General features: G+C 36.3%; 1 protein-coding gene across 1 annotated transcript in view; it reads left to right on the forward strand.

Annotated features, from left to right (window-relative positions):
- Positions 1–20877, forward strand: part of LOC136816513 (centrosomal protein of 164 kDa-like) — a 37815-nt gene extending 16938 nt beyond the window's left edge. Inside the window, exons 2-30 of the mRNA XM_067072857.1 lie at positions 1211–1308; positions 1537–1648; positions 1954–2149; positions 2387–2527; positions 2661–2780; positions 3059–3130; positions 3678–3767; positions 4667–4923; positions 5407–5439; positions 5660–5847; positions 6327–6379; positions 6706–6999; positions 7304–7483; positions 8054–8182; positions 8447–8590; positions 8854–9241; positions 9867–10159; positions 10459–10495; positions 11878–11946; positions 13674–13755; positions 14003–14096; positions 14342–14392; positions 14775–14837; positions 15282–15401; positions 15887–16140; positions 16334–16419; positions 16664–16730; positions 17486–17632; positions 19402–20877. Of these exons, the coding sequence (XP_066928958.1) occupies positions 1239–1308; positions 1537–1648; positions 1954–2149; positions 2387–2527; positions 2661–2780; positions 3059–3130; positions 3678–3767; positions 4667–4923; positions 5407–5439; positions 5660–5847; positions 6327–6379; positions 6706–6999; positions 7304–7483; positions 8054–8182; positions 8447–8590; positions 8854–9241; positions 9867–10159; positions 10459–10495; positions 11878–11946; positions 13674–13755; positions 14003–14096; positions 14342–14392; positions 14775–14837; positions 15282–15401; positions 15887–16140; positions 16334–16419; positions 16664–16730; positions 17486–17632; positions 19402–19516 (3945 nt within the window). The 5' untranslated portion in view covers positions 1211–1238 and the 3' untranslated portion in view covers positions 19517–20877. The remainder of the gene's footprint in view (positions 1–1210; positions 1309–1536; positions 1649–1953; positions 2150–2386; positions 2528–2660; positions 2781–3058; positions 3131–3677; positions 3768–4666; positions 4924–5406; positions 5440–5659; positions 5848–6326; positions 6380–6705; positions 7000–7303; positions 7484–8053; positions 8183–8446; positions 8591–8853; positions 9242–9866; positions 10160–10458; positions 10496–11877; positions 11947–13673; positions 13756–14002; positions 14097–14341; positions 14393–14774; positions 14838–15281; positions 15402–15886; positions 16141–16333; positions 16420–16663; positions 16731–17485; positions 17633–19401) is intronic.
- The last annotated feature ends 267 nt before the right edge of the window (positions 20878–21144 follow it).

The raw sequence follows: 21144 nt of genomic DNA on the forward strand, positions 1-21144 counted from the left end.
AAAGTCAAGAACTATTACTCGTTTTTTTCAAAAATTTATTTCATGGCAGTATTTCATACGATTAATCCGGAATAGTATGACCTTCTCTGGCAATTTCGGGAAAATAGACCCTCGGTTCATTTTAACGTTTTTTGAAATCGCCCTCACTTCGTTCGGGCAATTTCAAAAAACGTCAAAATGAACCTCGGGCTATTTTTCCCAAATTGCCCTCAAAGTCATACGATTACTAACACAAATACCCTGAAAGCTACAAAGGAAGCGAGTATTAAAAGAATAGGCTAAGTAAGAGACAGGGGTGTAAGAGGTTTATTTTCAACTCTCAAGTTAATGGTTTATTCCTTTTTTCATTCCGGACATCATGACCGACACAAAAGATTTTCAGTCGGTCAAATGGCTTTTTCAGTCAAACATTGACCGATGACCATTGCTTATTTGCAGCCCTGCTGGCAGATCTCATTTTAGTTTTAATTATCAGGGTTCAAATTATTGCTTCGCACTTTGCAAAATGCGAAATGAATTTTAGATTTAGCGACCAAAAAAGATTTCCTACAGTAACACAAAAATGCGAAGTTAAAAATTTAAAGTTAAAAGACACCTATTTTGCTACCCACACATTTGTTTATCTATTGCTTTATCAGCTTGCTGCCTTGCAACTTTCTTTATTCATTTATCTATTGCTTTATCTACTCGCTACTTCGCAACTTCTTCATTCGTTTATCTATTGCTTCATCAAGTCGCTACCTCGCAACTTTCTTCAATAGTTTGTCTATTGCTTTATCTGCTAGCTACTTCGCTATTTTCTTCATTCTTTTATCTCTTGCTTTATCTACTCGCTACTTTATTCACTCTTTTATCTATTGCTTTATCTATTCAAAACTTCACTATACTTTACTTTGTCTACAACCACTTACCTCATATCTTACTTCGCTTTTCTTGAGAAATGCATTGAAGATACTTTTGCATTTTCTTTCAAAATACTAAAAATGCTTCGCAAACATTGAAAAAATTTGGTCTGCAATGCTTCTTTTTTTACCTTGTTTCACTCGAAAAAAAGCGAACCTTCTTAGATTTATAATTCAAACCCTGATTATTAAAAGAGTAGCGTATAATCCTATTTGTTTAGAAGGAGGAATGCAAAAATTGTCCTCTGAAGATGTCTAGATGTCTGTCTATCCAGTTAAATATTTATATATATTTTTTTTAATAACAGTTTAGAATGAAAAGAATTGAATAGCGGGATGGTGACCATCAACAATCAACTGATTTTAGATGAAGAGTATGATGAAAATTACATACCAACAGAAGAAGGTTAGATGTCTGAAGGCTTGCTGAAATCTTATTCGACATTCCAACTGACAAAATGGTAGTTTAGTTATGTGAAAGCTGTCTCTGACATCTCTACAATCTCTTAAATTATTTTTCTCCGTCACTACATTTGATTAGATCCTGATTTGTATGGAACAAACATATGTTTTCAATAGCTTCAATCAAAAAGTAGTTTACATAGAATGATCTCCTTTCTTTACTGTTCTTTAGAAATATTTGAATATGCCCGGGTCATTGATATTGACCCTGAGCGGGAACCAGAGTTGATGTACATTGCAAGGCAAGGTATTGTTGCGCCTCTGCCTGCAGATTGGAAACCATGGTAAAATTCTCAATTTTATTCACTTTAACAGAATCTACAATTACCATATGATAAGATAATTGACCTTTTTTGAAAAGAAGTCTTAACTTTAGCCCAGCTTACAATATTATCAATAGAAAATGACTTGATACCAATGATAGAGATTTCATTAAAAATCATATGTTTGTACGTGTTAAAAGTCCTTCCATCTTATACTGAACTTAACTCAATTTTTCAGTTACTGCAATATGCTAACATTTTTATGTATTAATAGCCTTCATCAACTTGATCAATATCTTTCACCTTAGAAGACTTTTCCCTTTCAGCCAAGACCCTAGTGGAGAGATCTACTACTTCAACTTTTCATCTGGTGACAGTGTATGGGATCATCCTTGTGATGAACACTTTCGTGAAATGGTCGCCAAAGAACGTGACATGGTAAAAAATAAGAAACAAAGCACAAAGAAACAAGGAAAAGAACCAAAAAAGAACAAAGACAAAAAAGCTAAGAAAGATGCAAAAGTAAGATTTAGAATTCCCTTAATTTTTTCTGAATTTATCTTGACACATGTATAGTTTTGTGATAGACATATCATAAGTTTTATTGTGGCTTGTATCTTGATATCAACACTTTTTTTCTAGAAACACTTTTTTCATAATCGAACACAAATATTTATTTACATAAATCTTGCTCAATTTTTCTTTATCTTTATGTACTATTGTATAAACAATTTAACAAAACCTTTTGTTAATAAACAGAATTCCGTGGTGACTTCAACACCCACACTGGGTCAATTAAAACCGATTGGAGGAAAACTGGTTGGGTTATCTTCTGGCAGCTTAGCTCATGTTAAAAGTGCAACTTCCAAACAACTTGGTCCTTTGACTGGATTGGATAAAGTACGACATTTTAGTTATATATTAGTTTTTTTTTAGATATTACTATATATCAGTACTATTATTATCACTCCTTGTACATAACCTTGATGATGAAATCAATACAACCATATGGTATTTTTTATTGATATTCCAGCCAAAAACATTGAGCACTGCAGTATCAACATCAAACAAGAAAAACAATGATAACTTTCAAATGTCAAGAGGAACTGGAGAAAAAGTGAATTTCCTCGAACAACTTTCTGATATGAGTGAGGTTGGTAAAAGATCCTTAATCCACATATTTTATCCAATGAAATATTTTTAGAATATTCATTTTATCATGATGATGATAATTTGGTACTATGACTTCTTCTTTTAACATAATATTAATAGTAAATAAGGGACAGACTTTCTCTGCTCCCAGCTCTACTGACAGACATTACCTTAAGGGATCTAATTTTCAGGATTTTGGCCAAAAACCGCAAATAAAACAATAAGTATTTTATATATTAAGGTAGAACAATTACTATTTAAGTACTCTTCTTTTAATAGTATTCAGATGGCAAACCAAAATTTACTTTAGATGTCGATGATAAATATGATATTGCCAACCTTGGCTTTGAGGTATTGCTTTTACATAAAAAGTATTTGAAAGGTACCACAATCAATTTTACTTATAGCTAAGGCGAAAATAAAAAAATGTAGTGTTTCCGGAAATCGGCCGGCAGAAAAAAGAAAATTTTCTGACCCGGCCGCAGACTATGGGTTCATCTATATAGTTCATCATAAAGAAAATCAAATTGACCGTTCAAGCTATCAAACGTCGTTTCGTTAGATATTCCCGCTTGCAAATCAAGTTTTGTTCGTTAATAGTTGATACATTAGTATTTAGGGCTTACTTCATACTGTTGTTACATAAAAGTTATCTTTAAATTTCTACTTCAATGATCTTAAGTTATCAAAAATAGCAACAAAAAAAATTTTCCGGCCGGCCACATGAGAGCTTTTTTCCTTCACCCGCATTCCGGAAATACTACATTTTTTTATTTTTGTCTTAAGATATTTAATGTGGTATTTAGTGTATTTATGATCAATCTTGTTTGAAGTTTCTTGGTAACTTTCATGAATGAATTGTTTGCAAAACTATAAAATGTCTCCCTTCCAATCATAGGACTCGGATGGAATCAGTGCAGACCAACCACCTGACTATTTGGACGACAAATCTGACGAAAGTCATGGCAATGAAGATGATGATGAACTTGTGAATATTTTATTCCTTTATTAGTTTGTTTCTTATGTTATGTCTAAGATTAAAAAGTAACATAGTGGGCAACACCCCTCCAACCCCCACCTGAAAAAGGTCACCCCCACCTACATAGGGTTACCCCCACCTGAAATCTCATATCAGCCCAACCCCCACCTTTTTCAGCAACCCCCACCTAAATTTGTAAAATACCATACTCCAACTCATATACGCAAAACGGCGCAATCGAATCACACCTTCGAATTTGGAGGTCTTGTTCCTTTTAGGAACACTAAAGATCCCAGTTAAAAGTCCTGAGGACTACAAACTGGAAAGGAAAAGACTGGAGAAAAATGAACTCTTTTTAACCTTCAGAACTTATGACAGTCATTTGTTTATATTTTTATCTAGTATATATGTGGAAAGTTGAAAAAGACAAAAAAGTACAAAATCAAACGAAGTTAAATACAGAAAACTTGACAACCCCCACCTGAAAAATGTTACCCCCACCTACATAGGGTTACCCCCACCTGAAATTTCTCATCAACCCAACCCCCACCTATTTCTAAAAATCTGAAAATCCTCAACCCCCCCCCAGAATCCAGGGGGGGGTGCCCACTATGTAAGTATGTCTGTAGATAAAGTTGATAGGTAGAGCATTCCCACTTTACCATACCAGCTGACGCTTGCAAAACATTGTAAACTTTGATGACAAAGTCCTTTTAATAAATACCAGTTTGCAAATGTTTGCTTTCTCATTTAATCAGAATATATTACTTCAGTTGATTGATTGAATGGAAAAAAATTAGTGGCTTTTGTACTCTAAACTACAATTCAAACTTTCAAGCAACCTTTAGGATGAGTATGGTTATTAACAAATTATCGTTTCGTTTTACTATAGCTGATTATCTTTTTAGGACTTTGGTATCAGTGCAGGGTTAGCAGCCCGTCTTGATGGGATGAGTATTGAGAACCTTGGTGGGTTCAATTCTTATCAAGAAGGGAGTGACGAAAGTGAATTTGACATCAAACAATCAAGTCGTGAAGATATCAACATGTTAAATATCTCTCAGCCCACCATCAACACATCTTTTGATCAATTGAAAGGAAGCAGTATTGATGTAGATGACGGCAGAAAACAAAGAGCTTCATTGTTTGCTGATGCTGCGGAAAAGTTTGTTTTCATAATATCTTTATTTCTACTCTGTTTGACTCCTTATTTAAAACTATGATACTACTCCACACACCAAAACAATAAAAAGCTATAATCATCTTCAATCGGTGACGAAATACTTGGCACAAAAGAGAAATCCACCGGGAAGTTTTGAAACCACAATCGATTTGTAAGTGCTCTAAAGTAGGTTCGAAGGGTAGAGTTTTAACGCTAGACTTAAGACTTAGGACCTTAGGATCTGAGGATCAAAAGTTGAAAAATGGTCCAATAAGGCTTGAAATATAGCCTAGAAACCAATAAATCCCTCCCAGGTCGAAATAATTGTTGAAATCAAGTTGGAGGCCCGAAATTGGCATTCTCGCTCGAACCTCAATTTTCGAAAAATGGTAAATTAGCCAAAAGTGCCAATATGTTATGGCACTGATTGTTGTTCAATGGTTGTATTTGATTTGTATTTAAACAGTTTTTTCTTTTCTCTTTAAGGAGAGTTTCAAACACCAGTGGTTCATTTGATAGGTAATTATTCCACGCTTCTTTTTAAAAAGTTGTTCCAATAACGCGTCCATATAATATTTTTGTTTCCAAGGAAAAACATTTCCGCTGCCAACCGGGTCACCCAGTGGTGGACTGGAAAGGAAAACATTTTTATCATGTAACTAATGAACCATATGACCCATCAAAGATTGGTTAAGATTGAAAATTGATATAATTACATTTTGATGGTCCTTTACTTCAGGAACACTGACAACGAAAGACCAAAAACATCAAAAGGAAAACAACAAAGTGCTGATGATGTCTATCGTCAAAAACTGGAGCTTCAAAACGAACAGGAGGAGAATTTGGAGAAATTTCAAGAATCTTTGAAAAAAGAGGAGACAGAGGAAAAGGCGAAAATGAAAGCGAAACATGAAATGAACATCAAAAGTAATTAATTTCTACCTGTAAATCCATCACTTTACAATCCTTTTTATTTATTTGGAAATCCGTCTAGTCAGGAATGTGAATCTCGTTTTGCTCTCTCCATATTCCTCCATTCGAACATATTTTCATAGTTCGAACTGTCTTCACCAGAAAATGTGTAAGTGTCTGTGAAACTACAAAAACTACTGGATAGTTCATAACTCCAAACTAAGATGCAAATGAAGAAAAATTACAATAGGGCGAAAGTAAAAAAATGTAGTGTTTCTCTCATGCGGCCGACTGGAAAAAAGTGGGAATATCTAACCGAACGACGTTTAATAGCTTGAGCGGTCAACTTGATTTTCTTTATGATGAACCATATAGATGAACCCATAGTCTGCGGGTAGGTCAGAAAATTTTCTTTTTTCACACGGCCGGTTTCTGGAAACACTACATTTTTTTATTTTCGCCTACTTTAATTTATTTCTTTTAAAAATGTTTAGATATAAAATCGTTATTTGAAGAACAGAAGATGGAGGAAGAAGCCAAACTAGAGGTATAATCAGTCTTTTCTTCTTGTTGTACATATCGACTGATTGAGGTATCATTCAGTCTTTCCTTCTTGCCAAACTGGAGGTATCATTCAGTCTTTCCTTCTTGCCAAACTGGAGGTATCATTCAGTCTTTCCTTCTTGTTGATATATCGACTGATTGACCTTTTGAATGCTTAAGTGAATGTTTTTTTCATGTTTTCAGTTTTCCACTTACGGAGAATTGGAAACCTTTTTCGAGAAAACTAAATTTTCTGCATTTTGATGGTTTATTGTCACTTCTTTGTATATGGTTATCAATGTTTCATTATCTTTTTGCCAATTAATATAGGAGGAGAAATCGAACTACATTCGCAAACTGAAAACCAATGTTGAGAACGAGAAAACGAAGGAGAGACAAGAACTTGAGAAACAAAACCAGAACGAGTTGAACAAAATTCGAAAGGAATTTGAAAAAGAAATAGAATCGTTAAGGAAGCAGCTCCAGCAGCAGAATGATGAAGAAAAGAAGGAAATTGCGGAGCGAATGAACAATGAAATGAAAGAAACAGAAACATCCATCAAGAAAGAAAATGTTAACAAATTGGATTTAATAAGAAACAACCTGCGCAAAGATATTGAAGAGGTGAAATATTGTTTTATTGATTGACATCCTCAATGTTGGTTAGAAATGCCACAGTCCTAGCGATGTTTTGTTAATTCCCCATGACTGCACCACATAGTTTACAGGTTCCACAAAAAGAAAAAGAGAAAGATGTGTCACCAAAAATCCAAATCAAGCAATGCTCCTACCGCTGAAACCTAAAATTTGAAAATTCCCAGCAGAACTTAAAAGGCAAAGACTTAAATCTTTTAATCCTAAAGTGAACTACAGTATAGCAAACTACTTTGCAGTCGAATTATAAAAAGTTCCTTGATTTTCTTTTCAGCTGACAGAAGACCTTCAGCAACAACACGAATACGAGCAACAACAATTACGTTCTGAACTTGCTGAAGAGCACGAAAAGAAGATGTCTTCCATGAAAAGAGAACTGGAAGACTTGAATGAGAATGAAGAATGCCAATTCATGGATTCTCTCAACGTCAGCAAGTTCAACATGACGGATGAGGTGAGAATATTGGGCCAATCCATCTAAATATCCGTACAGGGGAGGGGGTGGAGGTGGACGAATCTTTTCAAGTCAAGAACCATTATTGAGATTTGTGGTTATACCCTGGAAAATAGCAAAAAAAAACCTTGGGGGATTCTTTTCATACCTTAAAGTGACGGTGGACAAACTTCAATCAATCTTTTAGACCCCTGGCAATTCTGCTTGTATTACGCCCTTGGAAATGTTCGTACACCCCCCCCCTGTATAGATATAAAATGGAATGGCCCATTGCGCTTTCCTATTTCCTGATCCATAGAAAGGGAAACCGAACCCAAAAAAATTGGGGCCATCAATGCTAAAATGGTCTGTTACATGATTGGACTATGAAATCTTTGTTCAGTTAGATATTCTAATTTAGTCTTTTTTTGATTCAAAGTTTCATCTTTTCGTGAGCTTTTCTTTCCTCGACCAAGATGGTTTTTGTAGTGAAGAAAAACCATTCGAAAAATCCCTCCTTGATGTTTTTGATAGAACATAGTTTTGTGATTTTTAAAAGTTCACTCTCCGTAATATCTTTTCAACCAACAGTTACGACGTCGTGATCAACACGAAGAGGAGATCCGAAAATTGAAAGAAACTCACAATGAAGAGTTAAAGAAACTGAAGATGTCACTCGACGATGAATTACAAAAACTCAAACAAAATCTTCAAAAAGAGGTACTAGAAAAAGTTTGATCGAGAATCAAGTTAAGTGTTATTTTTGTTCGTTGCTTCATATTGACAAACAAAGTCATCATTAAATGAGCTTACCAAGTTACAGTATCTTTGAGCAACTCAACGCAACACCTTCATGTATTTGACGTCAAATTCAAACGTGACATTTTTAGGGTTGATAAGTATATTTTTGGAGGTTCAGTGACTCATAAGTTTAAGAGAAGTTTACTGACAACTGAGAGAAAGTTTCTCGTAATTCTTTTTCAGCATTCAGAGGAGAAATCACACCTTCAACAAGAGTGGGACGCAGAGAAAGAAGAAATCTTGATAAAACACGAAGAGGACTTGAAATCTGTCACTTCTTCAAAACTCGACCACACCAACCAAGAACAAAGAAATATCCAATTAGAGGTATTTGTCATAATTGACATTACGAAAACATTATAGCGTCCGGACTTTTTGGAAATTTGATACCTAGCGATCGCTCTGCTCACTGTGGGAATTGCATTTTTATAACATACAATGTTTTCGATGTATTCGTATTGAGTAAGTACCACTTTTCTAAAACTCAAAGCTAGTCAAAGGGTTTTAGATAAAGGTCAGTGGTTGGCAAATTGCCCAACCCCTAACCATTAACCAATCTTTTCACATTTAATGTGTCTCTTTTTCTCTAGTCTGAAAAACTGGACGCAGAAAAGAAAAAGCTGAAGAACGACCTCAAGTCAATCGAAACTCAAAAAAAAGAACTACAAAGCAGGGATCATGGAATCAAAACAAAAGAACAATCGCTATTGGATAAAGAAAAATCATTGGCTGAAAAAGAGAAATCGTTAAATGAAGCGGACAGAGCTGATTCCGCGCGGAGCGATGAGCGAACGAAACAGAAGTCGGACCTTGAGAAAGAGGTTGACAAGTTGCGAGCGACGTTTCAGAGTTTAAAAGAAGCGACAGAGTTGATGACGAGCACAAAAGTTGCAGTGCAAGAAGATATCGAACGATTGATGGAGAAGAAGAAGGAATTGAAGGGCGAAATTGATGACTCAGAATCCAATTATAATTCAGGTAATTTTTTGGACGATATATTTTCACTTCACAAAATGCTTTCTCTTTGTTTTCTTTCTCGACTAACCAAAACAAATAAATACTTTTAAATTTAATAGAGGGGATACCAAATGTTTAGGAGGCCTTTGTAGGAAGGGTATAAAAACTGGGGGATGGGAATGTAGAGGGGGGTCAATTAAGAAAGGGGGTTTGGAAACTTTGGTCAATCTTATCATATACAAATGGTCACATGGTTTGTTTTTAAGTAAAATATATGTACCATCAAAACACAAAAAGGAGTCTGTCATGTCATGTCAATAAAATAGTTGTATTGTTATAGAAGTGTGAAATTGTTGACTGGTGACTGTATAAATTTTGAACTCTTTGATCACTTTGGTGGTGCGTAGAGCGAGTTTCCTTGGAAGCAAATTTTCTTTTAAAAAGGGGGTGAGAATGAGATTCTATTACAGATGGGGGGATGGATATATAGGGTGGGAATAAATAAACCTTAGGGGGTTCACACCCCTCTGCAAACTATGAACTTCCCATGTCTTTATGTTGTCTTGCTCGAACATTAACGTGTGTTTTTGGTTTCGCTTCGAAATAAGAATCGAATGTATCACTGTTTTGTTTTATTTTTTTTCAGCGCGCACTGAACGCGAAACCCATCTTAACGAACTCAACAATAAAATCCAAGAACTTGAGAAACAAATCGAATCGAACACTAATGATCACAAAGAACAATCTGTACCGCAACCTGCAAATGAATCTGCTACCAACAAAAAAGTTGTTACTGAATCTATGGTCAAACCCTCTAAAGAAACGGTGGTTGAGGAACCAAAGAGGCGTGTGACCACGACAATTGATTTGGATGACCTGGTGGACAGTTCATTGGAAGACAGCGAAGAATTCAAATTGCAGAAAATCCATTCGAATCATGTAAGAAAGTTTTCTCAAATATAAAATGAATATGAATGAAATTATATTGATTCATTTCGAATTTTTACCAAGTTGACTATTGCAATCAACATCCTCAATTAAAAATTTTAATTAGAAGACTTCGGCTTTTTAAGGGTGTGTGTGTCCCTTAAATAGTTTTTGTTTTAGCAATATAATAAAGCATTAGAGGGGTGCTAGCAGCCTATAGCTTTTGGGAATGATTCTACGAGCGCCGGAAGGTTACAACGAAATTTACAGTGCTTAACTTTTACACAAGTCTACTTTGTTTTCATTTTCAGGAGACGAGAAAGAAGAACAGACCTTCCAACACAACAAGTAGGTTCCCATATTTTCATTATGTGTTTTCTTTTTTCTTCCAAAAAGGACAATTCAATATAAGCATAAGTTAATCGTTTGGTGCCTAAACAATGGCTCTTTTGTCTAAGAACAATAGAATGCTAAGTATTATAGCTCGATATAGGGGTAGACACTTTCTTATAAAAAAAGATGTATGTGTAACATGAAACTCGATTGTTCTCAACTTCAGTTGAGCTATAATCTGAGAATGTCTGTCCGTCCGAAAACTTTAGGGCAGGCTGGACACTTCAAAAAAGGTCGGATTTGGCTGAAATTTGGCACACTTGTTCCTTGGGTGAATATCTGGGGGTGTTTTTTTTCATTTTTTGAAAATTTTGATTTTTGGGGCCTGGGGACGAGTTTTTCGCCAAAACGAGGCTAAAACTTTGGGGCAGCCTGGACACTTCAAAAAAGGTCGGATTTGGCTGAAATTTGGCACACTTATTCCTTGGGTGAATATCTGGGGGTGTTTTTTTCATTTTTTGAAAATTTTGATTTTTGGGGCCTGGGGACGAGTTTTTCGCCAAAACGAGGCTAAAACTTTGGGGCAGCCTGGACACTTCAAAAAAGGTCGGATTTGACTGAAATTTTGCACACTTGTTCCTTGGGTGAATATCTGGGGGTATTTTTTTCATTTTTCAAAAATTTTGATTTTTGGGGCCTGGGGACGAGTTTTTCGCCAAAACGAGGCTAAAATTTTGGGGCAGCCTGGAGACTTCAAAAATTGTTCGATCTGGCTGAAATTTTGCACACTTGTTCCTTGGGTGAATATCTGGGGGTGTTTTTTTTCATTTTTTGAAAATTTTGATTTTTGGGGTCTGGGGACGAGGTTTTCGCCAAAACGAGGCTAAAACTTTGGGGCAGCCTGGAGACTTCAAAAATTGTTCGATCTGGCTGAAATTTTGCACACTTGTTCCTTGGGTGAATATCTGGGGGTGTTTTTTTTTTCATTTTTTGAAAATTTTGATTTTTGGGGTCTGGGGACGAGTTTTTCGCCAAAACGAGGCTAAAACTTTGGGGCAGCCTGGAGACTTCAAAAATTGTTCGATTTGGCTAAAATTTTGCACACTTGTTCCTTGGGTGAATATCTGGGGGTGCTTTTTGCATTTTTCAAAAATTTAGATTTTTGGAGCCTGGGGACGAGTTTTTTTGCCAAAACGTGGCTAAAGCTTTGAAGCAGCCTACAGCCCTCCAAAATGGTCGGATTTGGTTGAAATTTGGCACACTTGTTCATTGGGTAAATATCTGGGGGTCTACAATTGGGCCTATGAATAATTTGAAGCCACTGAAGTTGAGCCCAGTGCGTTGCGCACGTTCGACTATATTCTATGAATCGACGGATTATTTCGTTATTTTTCCAGTCAATGGATTCGATTCAATCTTGACATCAAAGAAGAAAATTGCTTGGCATCACTTGTCAGACTCTGACAGTAAGCTCCTTTATCACACTTTCGTCAAGTCTTAACCATGAAAGCTATTATCGAGGCCCCCAAACGGTTTTCGTGATGACGTGATAGGGACTAGCAGCGTGATTATGTGATTTGGATTTTTTATTCGTGATTGCGTGATGAGAGGTCAAAACGTGATCGTGATTTGAAAGATTTTTGAGCCGTGATGTGTGGTTTGGACTTTTTTCAAAGTGATGCATTATTTTCCTTTTTGGACCTACCCCGGTGGGCTGTAGGTCCTATAAATTAACCTCTGTTCGTTCGTTCGTCCGTTCGTCCGTTCGTCCGTTCGTCCGTTCGTTACTAGCTTTTCTCGGGATTGGCTCATTAGTTTTTCCTAATTTTTGGCACAAAGATGCAAAATGGTAATGCCCAAAATGTGACGGAGCCCGATTTTCGAAAAAAAATCATTTCCGGCCAAAAATGCCGGAAATATGCCGGAAAAACCGGTTTTTTGGCATTTTCTCGAGATTTCATCATTAGTTTTTTCTGATTTTTTGCACAAAGATGCGTATTAGTAATGCCTAAAATATGGATTAGTCCGATTTTTGAGAAAAATTCTATTCCGGCTGAAAATGCCGGAAATATCCCGGAAATCGCCGTTTTTGCAGATTTTCATTGGACTTTTTCCTTATATTTCGTTGTTTTTTCACACAAAAACATTATTGATAGCAATGCCCACCATCAAGCATGGTTTAATTGTCAATAAAAGTGATTTTTGAAGCCGGAACTTTCTAAAAATCGCCGGAACAGCCCATGTTCGCCGGAAAAACGGTATTTCTTGAATTTCTCGAGCTGTACTTTATATTTTTTCATGAAATTTTGCACACTGATGCAAAATGACAATACCTAAAATGTGACGGAGCCCGATTTTCGAAAAATATTTTTTCCCGGCCGAAAATGCCAGAAATATGCCGGAAAACCGTTTTTTTTTACATTTTCTCGAATTTTCATCTTTAGCTTTTTCTGATTTTTTGCAGAAAGATGCGTATTTGCAATGCTCAAAACATGGCCGAGTTCGATTTTTGAGAAAAAATTTTTTCCGGTTGAAAATGCCGGAAATCGCCGTCTTTGCAGATTTTCATTATATGTTTTCCTTGTATTTCTATGTTCTTCACACAAAAACATTATTGATAACAATGCTCACCATCAAGCATGATTCAATTGTCAATAAAACTGATTTTTGCGACCAGAACTTTCTATTAATTTTTCGCTACAACCCTTCCCTCTCCCCCCATCAACAATCAATGATGAATTTATTGCGTTATGCATTTTCGCTAAACGATATATTTTCTGACTGATTTTTTTCTCCTCGCATTGCTATCTAACTTTCATCATCAGGTAGGTCCATTCAGCATCTAGCTTGTTTTTACTGATTTGCGTGATCGTGATTGAAGACAAAAAATTGCGTGATATCGTGATCATAATTACCTGCCTCATCGTTAATAGAAATATTACAGAGTCTCCATAACTCTAGCCTTTATATCTCCTTGACTCGAATTGGCTTTTAGGTTCTTTCACAAAGTAAACGCTTCTGAAGTGATCTTTATAGCTGGATATTTTTGTAATTTGCGTTATCGAAACTCCACACTGTTTCATGTTGTGTGAGCAATGTAAGAAACACTCCCTAAATTGAAACGAACTGATTTCTAAACCTCAAAGCCAAAAAGCAAATCAAACACAAAAATATCCATCATTCATTTGTTCAGGCGATTCGCTGCTTTCCGAACCGAACCACCAACGTTTCAACGATTTTGATCGGTTCCGTGCAAAATACACACACCAACCAAGGTATGTTTTTCTCAAAAGAAACTTTTTCTTCTCAGTCGCATTTGTTCCGTTAGGGAGGTGTCAGCTTTAAGACATGCTGGGTATTTGTTTCTTTATAAAGCTTTGGTTGGTATGCAATATAAATTGTTAACAAAGACCGACGACAACGTCTCACGGGGATGACTTCCGGAGGTAACAATTTATACTTTCTCCTAAAATGTATCTTTATGTCTATATAATGGATAAATTTCTCGGTTCTTCTTTTCAGCTTTTCCGTGAAAAGTCTTCATCAAGAAGAAGATGCAATCGATCGAGCGAAAAGATTTCTTCGTAAAAATCGACAAGACATTCGTCAAAGACAGGTGTGTTTTCATCATACAGTCAACTCTATCTAATCTATATAATCTTTCTGTAATTCGGACTAAAATATTGGTCCCCTCAGCTAGAAATTAGTATAAAATACTTTCTGTAATTCGAATCTTTCTCTAATTCGAAGAAAACTCTTTGTCCCTTGAAGATCGAATTAGAGAGAGTCAACTGTATATGTCCTTCACACTGTAAACAAAGGAAGTGGTTTTACGCTTACTTTCTTTTCTATCCCATCCAGAGTGATTTACTCCACGCAGAAGAAGAATGGAGACAAGACTCTGTCAATAAGGTAACCAATAACGATTATAACATTCACCACCACCAGGGGCTTAAACTAAGAGCATTTCTAAGAATCTAAGGGCCAGGGCAAACCAGTCCATCATTTCATCCAACATGGTTTTCCAATGTTGGATGAAATTTTTGATGGAAAAACTTGCGTTGGATGAAGTGAAAATCAAGGCCGGGGCAAACCGATCCAACATTTCATCCGACATGACTTGGAAAAAATGAAAATTCAAAAAATAAAGAAAAAAGTACCACAAAACCAATCCAACACGAAAGATTGTTTTTTACGAAACAGACTAACTTTGTGCTTAAACATTTCTCAATCAACGTTGAGAACTCCGTGTGTTCCAATATTTTCTCATTCATTCAACTTTTATTGTGTTTAGGATGTTCAAGTGAGTCCTCAAGCGACAAGACTTTTACAGAAGGTTCGCCGAAAGCTCGATAAGGTATTTATTCATTTATCCATTTTTGTGTCTCACTGAAAGTCATCGTTTATTTTTAACGCTTCACTAGCTGAATGAATGATTTTTTTTTTGAATGTTGTTTTGTTTAGCGTAAGTAGTTATTCGTTTAATTTTTCAGACACGCTTCGTTCGTTCGTTCGTCCGTTCGTTCGTTCGTTCGTTCGTTCGTTCGTTCGTTCGTTCGTTCGTTCGTTCGTTCGTTCGTTCGTTCGTTCGTTCGTTCGTTCGTTCGTTCGTTCGTTCGTTCGTTCGTTCATTCGTTCGTTCGTTCATTCGTTCATTCATTCATTCATTCATTCGTCCATTCGTTCATTCATTCGTGCATTAATGTATCCGCTCATTCGTTTATCCGCTCATTCATTCATTCTTTCGTCCATTCATTCATTCATTCATTCATTCATCCATTCATTGTTGTTATATAAACAGGAAGAGGAGGAGATAGGGAGTGCGATATCTCAGATGATAGAAGGACAATCGTACGTCAACCAAAAAGAACGTCACCTCAGGTTGATGGAGAAAACTCTGGAAAACACTCATCTCGACCCCGTAAGTGTTCGCTTCTACGCTACTCTTATGTACCTAGTACCCCATTCGCTAATTAATTTTTCGAAAATTTTCCACCCAGGACATTCTTATTCCAACCCCCTCCCCCGCTTATTTATTAATTTTTGCCCTAGTTCTGCAGTATTCGCCTCCTTTTCAAAAATTTTCCAACCAGGACATTCTTATTCCACCCCACCCCCCGCTTATTAGGTTTTAAGAATTTTCCACCTATCCCGCTTATTTCAAACCCCCCGCTTATTAGGTACCCGAGAGTACTTTTATAAAGAAAGAGTTTTTTGATTTTGGCAACATTGAGATTTTCTCAACAGCCCAACAAATATCCGAGCACAGACTTTTACAAGTTTGATCGTTCTTATTCGTATTTCATATTTTCTTAATTCGTGTGGAAAACTTCCATATCTACAAAGAAGCAAATTAAAGTGAAGGATTGTTACAGCATTTAAACATAACAGATAATCATTTTTCAGTCGCTCCCGAGTGACGACGAAACTGAAGATGAACTTCGTTACAAAATTCGTCGTTTACGAGAATTACAATCGGTGAGAGGCGGTCGTTACGCTCACGACGATGACCCTGAATACGAGCCGTGGATTGAAAGAGTCGTCGGGAGTCGGCACGGTAAACATACCGAGGATAGACTACCGACGAAGCATTCGGCAGGGGATGAACCGAGACGAAGTAGAAGTGTGGATGATATACTGACTGAAGGGCGTCGAGATAGGTGGGTTTTAGATTGGTGATTTGTTGCCGGAAATCTTGGCGTTTATTTAATGAAAACTAGATGTGACTAGATATTATTCTAGGCTTCGTCTCCCTCCTACTCCTGTTACTCTGCATTAAACCCTCAAATTCTGCAATGAGAATAAATGAACACGGACTTCAAAACTAAACGAGCTCAATGAATCTTTTTATAGACAGCAGCAGCGACCAGTCTACGTACCTCCACCCAAACCCAACGTCGAAGAAAGATTGGAAAGCAAGTGGAAAGAATATTTCGGAGGTAAAACCATTGACCGATGTTGTGTTTTTGTAATCACCTGGTAAAAAAGCGTCTTGACTGAAAAGGGAACTCAATCTGAAGTATCTTCATCTAATGAGTTAAAAGTCTTCGTCACTAAGCTTTCGATTTTCTTTCAAACATTTTCTCAGATGAGAATGTCTTCTTTCATTTTAAATAAAACAACCAGCTAACAATAATTTTTTCAAGGTCAGAAATCTTTCTATTTTCCGTTTTCCACATTTAGATCGTCTTCAACCAACATACGATCCACCACAGCGAACACAAAGTGCTTGGGGATATGATTCTGCAATGTACGTTTTTTTATCACAGATTTGTAAAGCCCGAAGGTCTAGATCCGCGGCCTTTATCGAAAAGTGAAGCAAATTTTTGTAGGATTCCCTACTAAAGAAATCACGTGACTACAAGCAATTTAACTGATTTGAGAGATGCGAAATAGCGTTTGCCGCCAAACTTTTTTTATCTCGCGCTCCGAAAACAATTGAAATGTTAGATCCTTTCCATCGGTACGAAATTTAAAAAGTCAAATTTTTGCTTCACTTTTTTTTGATATGGAAAGCTTAAAGTTGCCTATCTAGCCCTTTGGGCTTTACAGATCTGTGGTTTTTATTCGTTTTTTTTCAATTCATTCCCATCAGTTTTCTGTGTTTTTGTTAATTCGAGGAGTATTATGAACCAATGGACGAAATGATGCCATAACTCGACCCCATAAAGTAAACGCAAGTTTGTTCGAGTTATAGAAATTTGAAGTTATGGAGACTGATATGATAGATTACTCCACACTGCAGTATATTACATGGTAATTCTAACGGACGGGTCTAGAAAACTTGTTCGAATTAAGGAGACGTTCTAGTTATAAAGGTTCGAGTTATGGAGAATCCACTATAATTGAACGGGTCACGAAAAGAATGGGGCTCAAGTTTACTCGAATTAGATTTTTTGATGGGCAGGAAACCCCGTATGCTGAATCCCATCTTTCCGGTAGTCTTTACCAAAGAGTTCGTTTCGCCAGGCTCTGAAACACTCATTCAATGTTTACATTTTCCAGGGAAAGTTTACGTCATTCAGCGAACGTGATGAAGGGGACGCCGTCTCACGGGAGTACGGAGAAACGTTTACAAAGTCATACGGAATGGTTGCGAAGCGTAAAGAAAGAACGTGAAAAGGACTTACTTCTCCCTACATCCTCCTTCATGTAAGTGCGAAACAGCCTGGTCGAAAGTGGGCAAGGAGCAATGGACGAGTGGTCAAGGTGCCAACGCCTCAAACCACGGGTTCGTTGTTCGAATTTCCGCTCTTTCTAATGTTCCGTTCAGTTCCTAGAAAGCCAAACTGAATGGTAGTGGACACCGTAAAGATAATCAAAAGACTGTTTAGAAGCCCTAGATTACTGCGCTATTCATGTAAAATATCGACTCTTACTTTAAGGGCAGAAAGTTTCGTGGGCAGAAAGTTTTGCGAAGTCAAAAAGTCGCGAAATTTAGCGAATTTAAGTTTCGTGAATTATGCTTTTAACAGAAATTTCACAGATAGAACTTTCGCGAATTCATATAAAATTTATCTTTTTGGTAACAAAAACTCATAAAACACGCAAAAATTTAGCAAACAGTGCAAAACTTTTAGCGAAAAAAAACTTTCGTGTTTTGAAGGTTTAATTTCTTACCTGGCAGAAACTTTCGCTAAAAAGGATCAAAATCGCGAAAAACGCGAAAGTTTCTGCCCTTAAAGTAATCAACACTTAAAGGGTTAAAGAAAGTTACCAAAATCAGAGTTACATGAAATCTACTTGTCAAAGTTTTTTTTCGTATGTTTGTCTTATAAAGCATACCGGATCCTAATACCTATTGAAACGTTTTCCTCGATCACTGTCTGTAGTGAGGTCAGGTAGCACATAAAAACGTAAGAATACCTCAGATGGTGATAAAAGCATGAAATTTGGCACAGATGATCCTTAGAGGGTCTAAAACTTAATTTTAAACAGTAACACCAAATTTTACCACCTGGCCACCTGCCAGATGACGTCATCAGTTGGCTGGGAAAAAAAATTTTTTTTGAAAATATTCAAAATCTGATGGTTCCAGCGGAAAGAGCACGAAATGCTGATAAAAATTGAGGTATAAAACATGCCTTGAAAATCTTCCTATCAAAAGTTATGGAGGTTGAAAGTTTTTTGATGACGTCATCATAAGCCTTTCCAGACAAAACTTAAAAACCTCGTAATTTTGGTACAAATTGACCAAATTTCATGTTTTATACATGAATTCATAACAAAATTCATTGCTCTTTCTGATTCTGATGTTCAAATTGAATTAAAAGCTCTAAATTGTACGGAATACTAAAACTTACATTTTGAGCTTTACAAGGCAAATCAACGCAGCGTTCTCCCTTCAGGAGCACAGTGTACAGTGCACAGTGTTTGGATGTTTTAAGCCTTCCTATGTCGTTAAGACCCAAGCACCAGATGGAACTTCAAATTTTGACATGGATTCATGTATGAAACACTAAATTTGGTCAACTAGTTCCGTTATTTACGGGGTTTTAGGTTTTGCCTGGAAAGGCTTATGATGACGTCATCACAAAACTTTCAACCTTCATAACTTTTGATAAGAAGATTTTCAAGGCATGTTTTATACCTCGATTTTCATCAGCATTTTATGCTCTTTCCGCTGATACCATCAGATTTTAAATATTTTCAAAAAAATAATTTTTTGCTAAGCCACCTGATGACGTCATCTGGCAGGTGGCCAGGTGGCAAAATTTGGTGTTACTGTTTAAAATTAAGTTTTAGACCCTCTAAGGATCATTTGTGCCAAATTCCATGCTTTTATCACCATCTGAAGTATTTTTGTGCTAACATACCTCACTACTGTTCCACTTTTACGAGTAGAAAAATCTTCTATTCTGAGGGAAACATTTCTAAAATTATACAATGAATTATGTCTAAACTTTTCATTTGTTTTGTAGGTCGTCGTCATGGAAACCTGATCAGTCACGTGGTTTGGTAACAAACCAGTCCATGGGAAGATACAGTCCCAGGTTTGAAGTGGGAAACAATATGGATATTCGTTTCGTCACTTGAGTATCCAGATTAAATATATAATTTTAAATAACGAAAACGTGCGTTTTGTACCTTAGACACCAACTTTCCAAGATTAACTTTCCGAATGCCTTCCCAAGCGCTGATTGGTCGATTTTGCTCCATTACTAATAGATAGTAATCAGGCGGATCTTGGAAAGGTGCGTGAATCTATAGTGAGCGTTTTCTTCTGTACGAGAATCCTTGTGTGTCTTGGTTTGATGTAAATTTTTGTTGGCAATATCTGTAAACTTCACCAAATTTAAAAGATGTTTGTTAACTATAAAGATAAACTGAAAAATCCCAGTTCTGAAAGTTTAAGAGCCATTTTTTTTAAGAGTCTTCAGGGTGTGATACCTCATCCTCTTGGATTTTGATGAAATTTTGACCAAATGATCCATCACACAAGAAAATAAGACCCTGAAAATTTCACCTTGATATCTCAAGTAGTTTTGAAGATACAGCGTCTCAAAGATAGGCTACTAAGCGGAAATTGACCCCTAAAAATCATGAACTCTGGTGGGGAGCAGATTTTGAAAGCCAATGAATTTTTATTCAAGTACATTAGAAAGCTGATTTACAGTGGATTTCAAGAACTTTTTGTAGGGAATCAGAAAAAATCAAATTGAGTCTCCAAAATTTTCCCCAAAAATCTCTAGCACCTCCTGTAGAGGGCTTCAAACTTTGTGTAATCTGGGTTTGGAAGCACTTTTAGCTGTCTGCTGATGGTCCTTGGAGACTTTTTTGAAGCAAACTTTTGACCTGGAGTGGTTTACTGGTGGGTTTTGGCCACAAAAATAACATTTTCAGGATTTCTATTTTTGCGTAACCGTCAAAAATGGCCGAAAAAATTGCTATTTTGGCTGATCTGGAGCAAAATTCAAGATGGCGTATCTTTTTGAACCCCCTACAAATTTTTTTGAAACTTTCAGTAATGCTTCCTTAGTAGGTCTAGTTTATAACCTCAAAAAATCTCAGTGGGGGCTTGAAGTCTCTTAAAGATATGATCAATTGAAAATTTGCTTAAACTTCGTTGTTTTTTCCCTCCTAAAATGCTAAATCAGGCCCACTTAAGGGCTCTAAAGGTAAATTTTTGTCAAAATATTGGTTGATCTTCTCTAGCCAACTAATCATTGGCATTAAGGGAACAACTGTAAAAAAATTCAGGTCATTTCCATTAACAGATGACATTTTATGACTGTTTCTTTATTTTTAAGTATAGAATATGTAAAAAAATGGGACTGACATCTGGCCTTTCCTACCATTCCAGGGCCTATATTTTCAGGAAAAGCCTCAACCTTTCACAGTTTGGTAAATATTATTCCTAAATATAAGCAGGTTACTTCAACTAAATGGGTTTAACAGTACTTAATTCCTATTCAAAAACTTTTTAGACTCATTCAGAAATCCTACTTTGACAATAAATTGCGCTTTACCGCAAAATTTCTAAGTCCAAGTGTCGTGATTAACTTTAGACTGTCCAATATTTCTTGTCCAGAAGATTTAAACATCATTGTTTGCAGTATCTCATAAAATATCACCCTAGTAATGTTGCTTAGTTATTTAAGAATCAACAAGTAAGGCTGTCAGTGTACACAAATATAGAGATATTGGACAGTCTAAAGTTAATC

Source organism: Clytia hemisphaerica, unplaced genomic scaffold, assembly GCF_902728285.1.
Source record: "Clytia hemisphaerica strain Z4C2 unplaced genomic scaffold, Clytia hemisphaerica genome assembly, whole genome shotgun sequence".
In the NCBI taxonomy this organism is placed as follows: Eukaryota; Metazoa; Cnidaria; class Hydrozoa; order Leptothecata; family Clytiidae; genus Clytia; species Clytia hemisphaerica.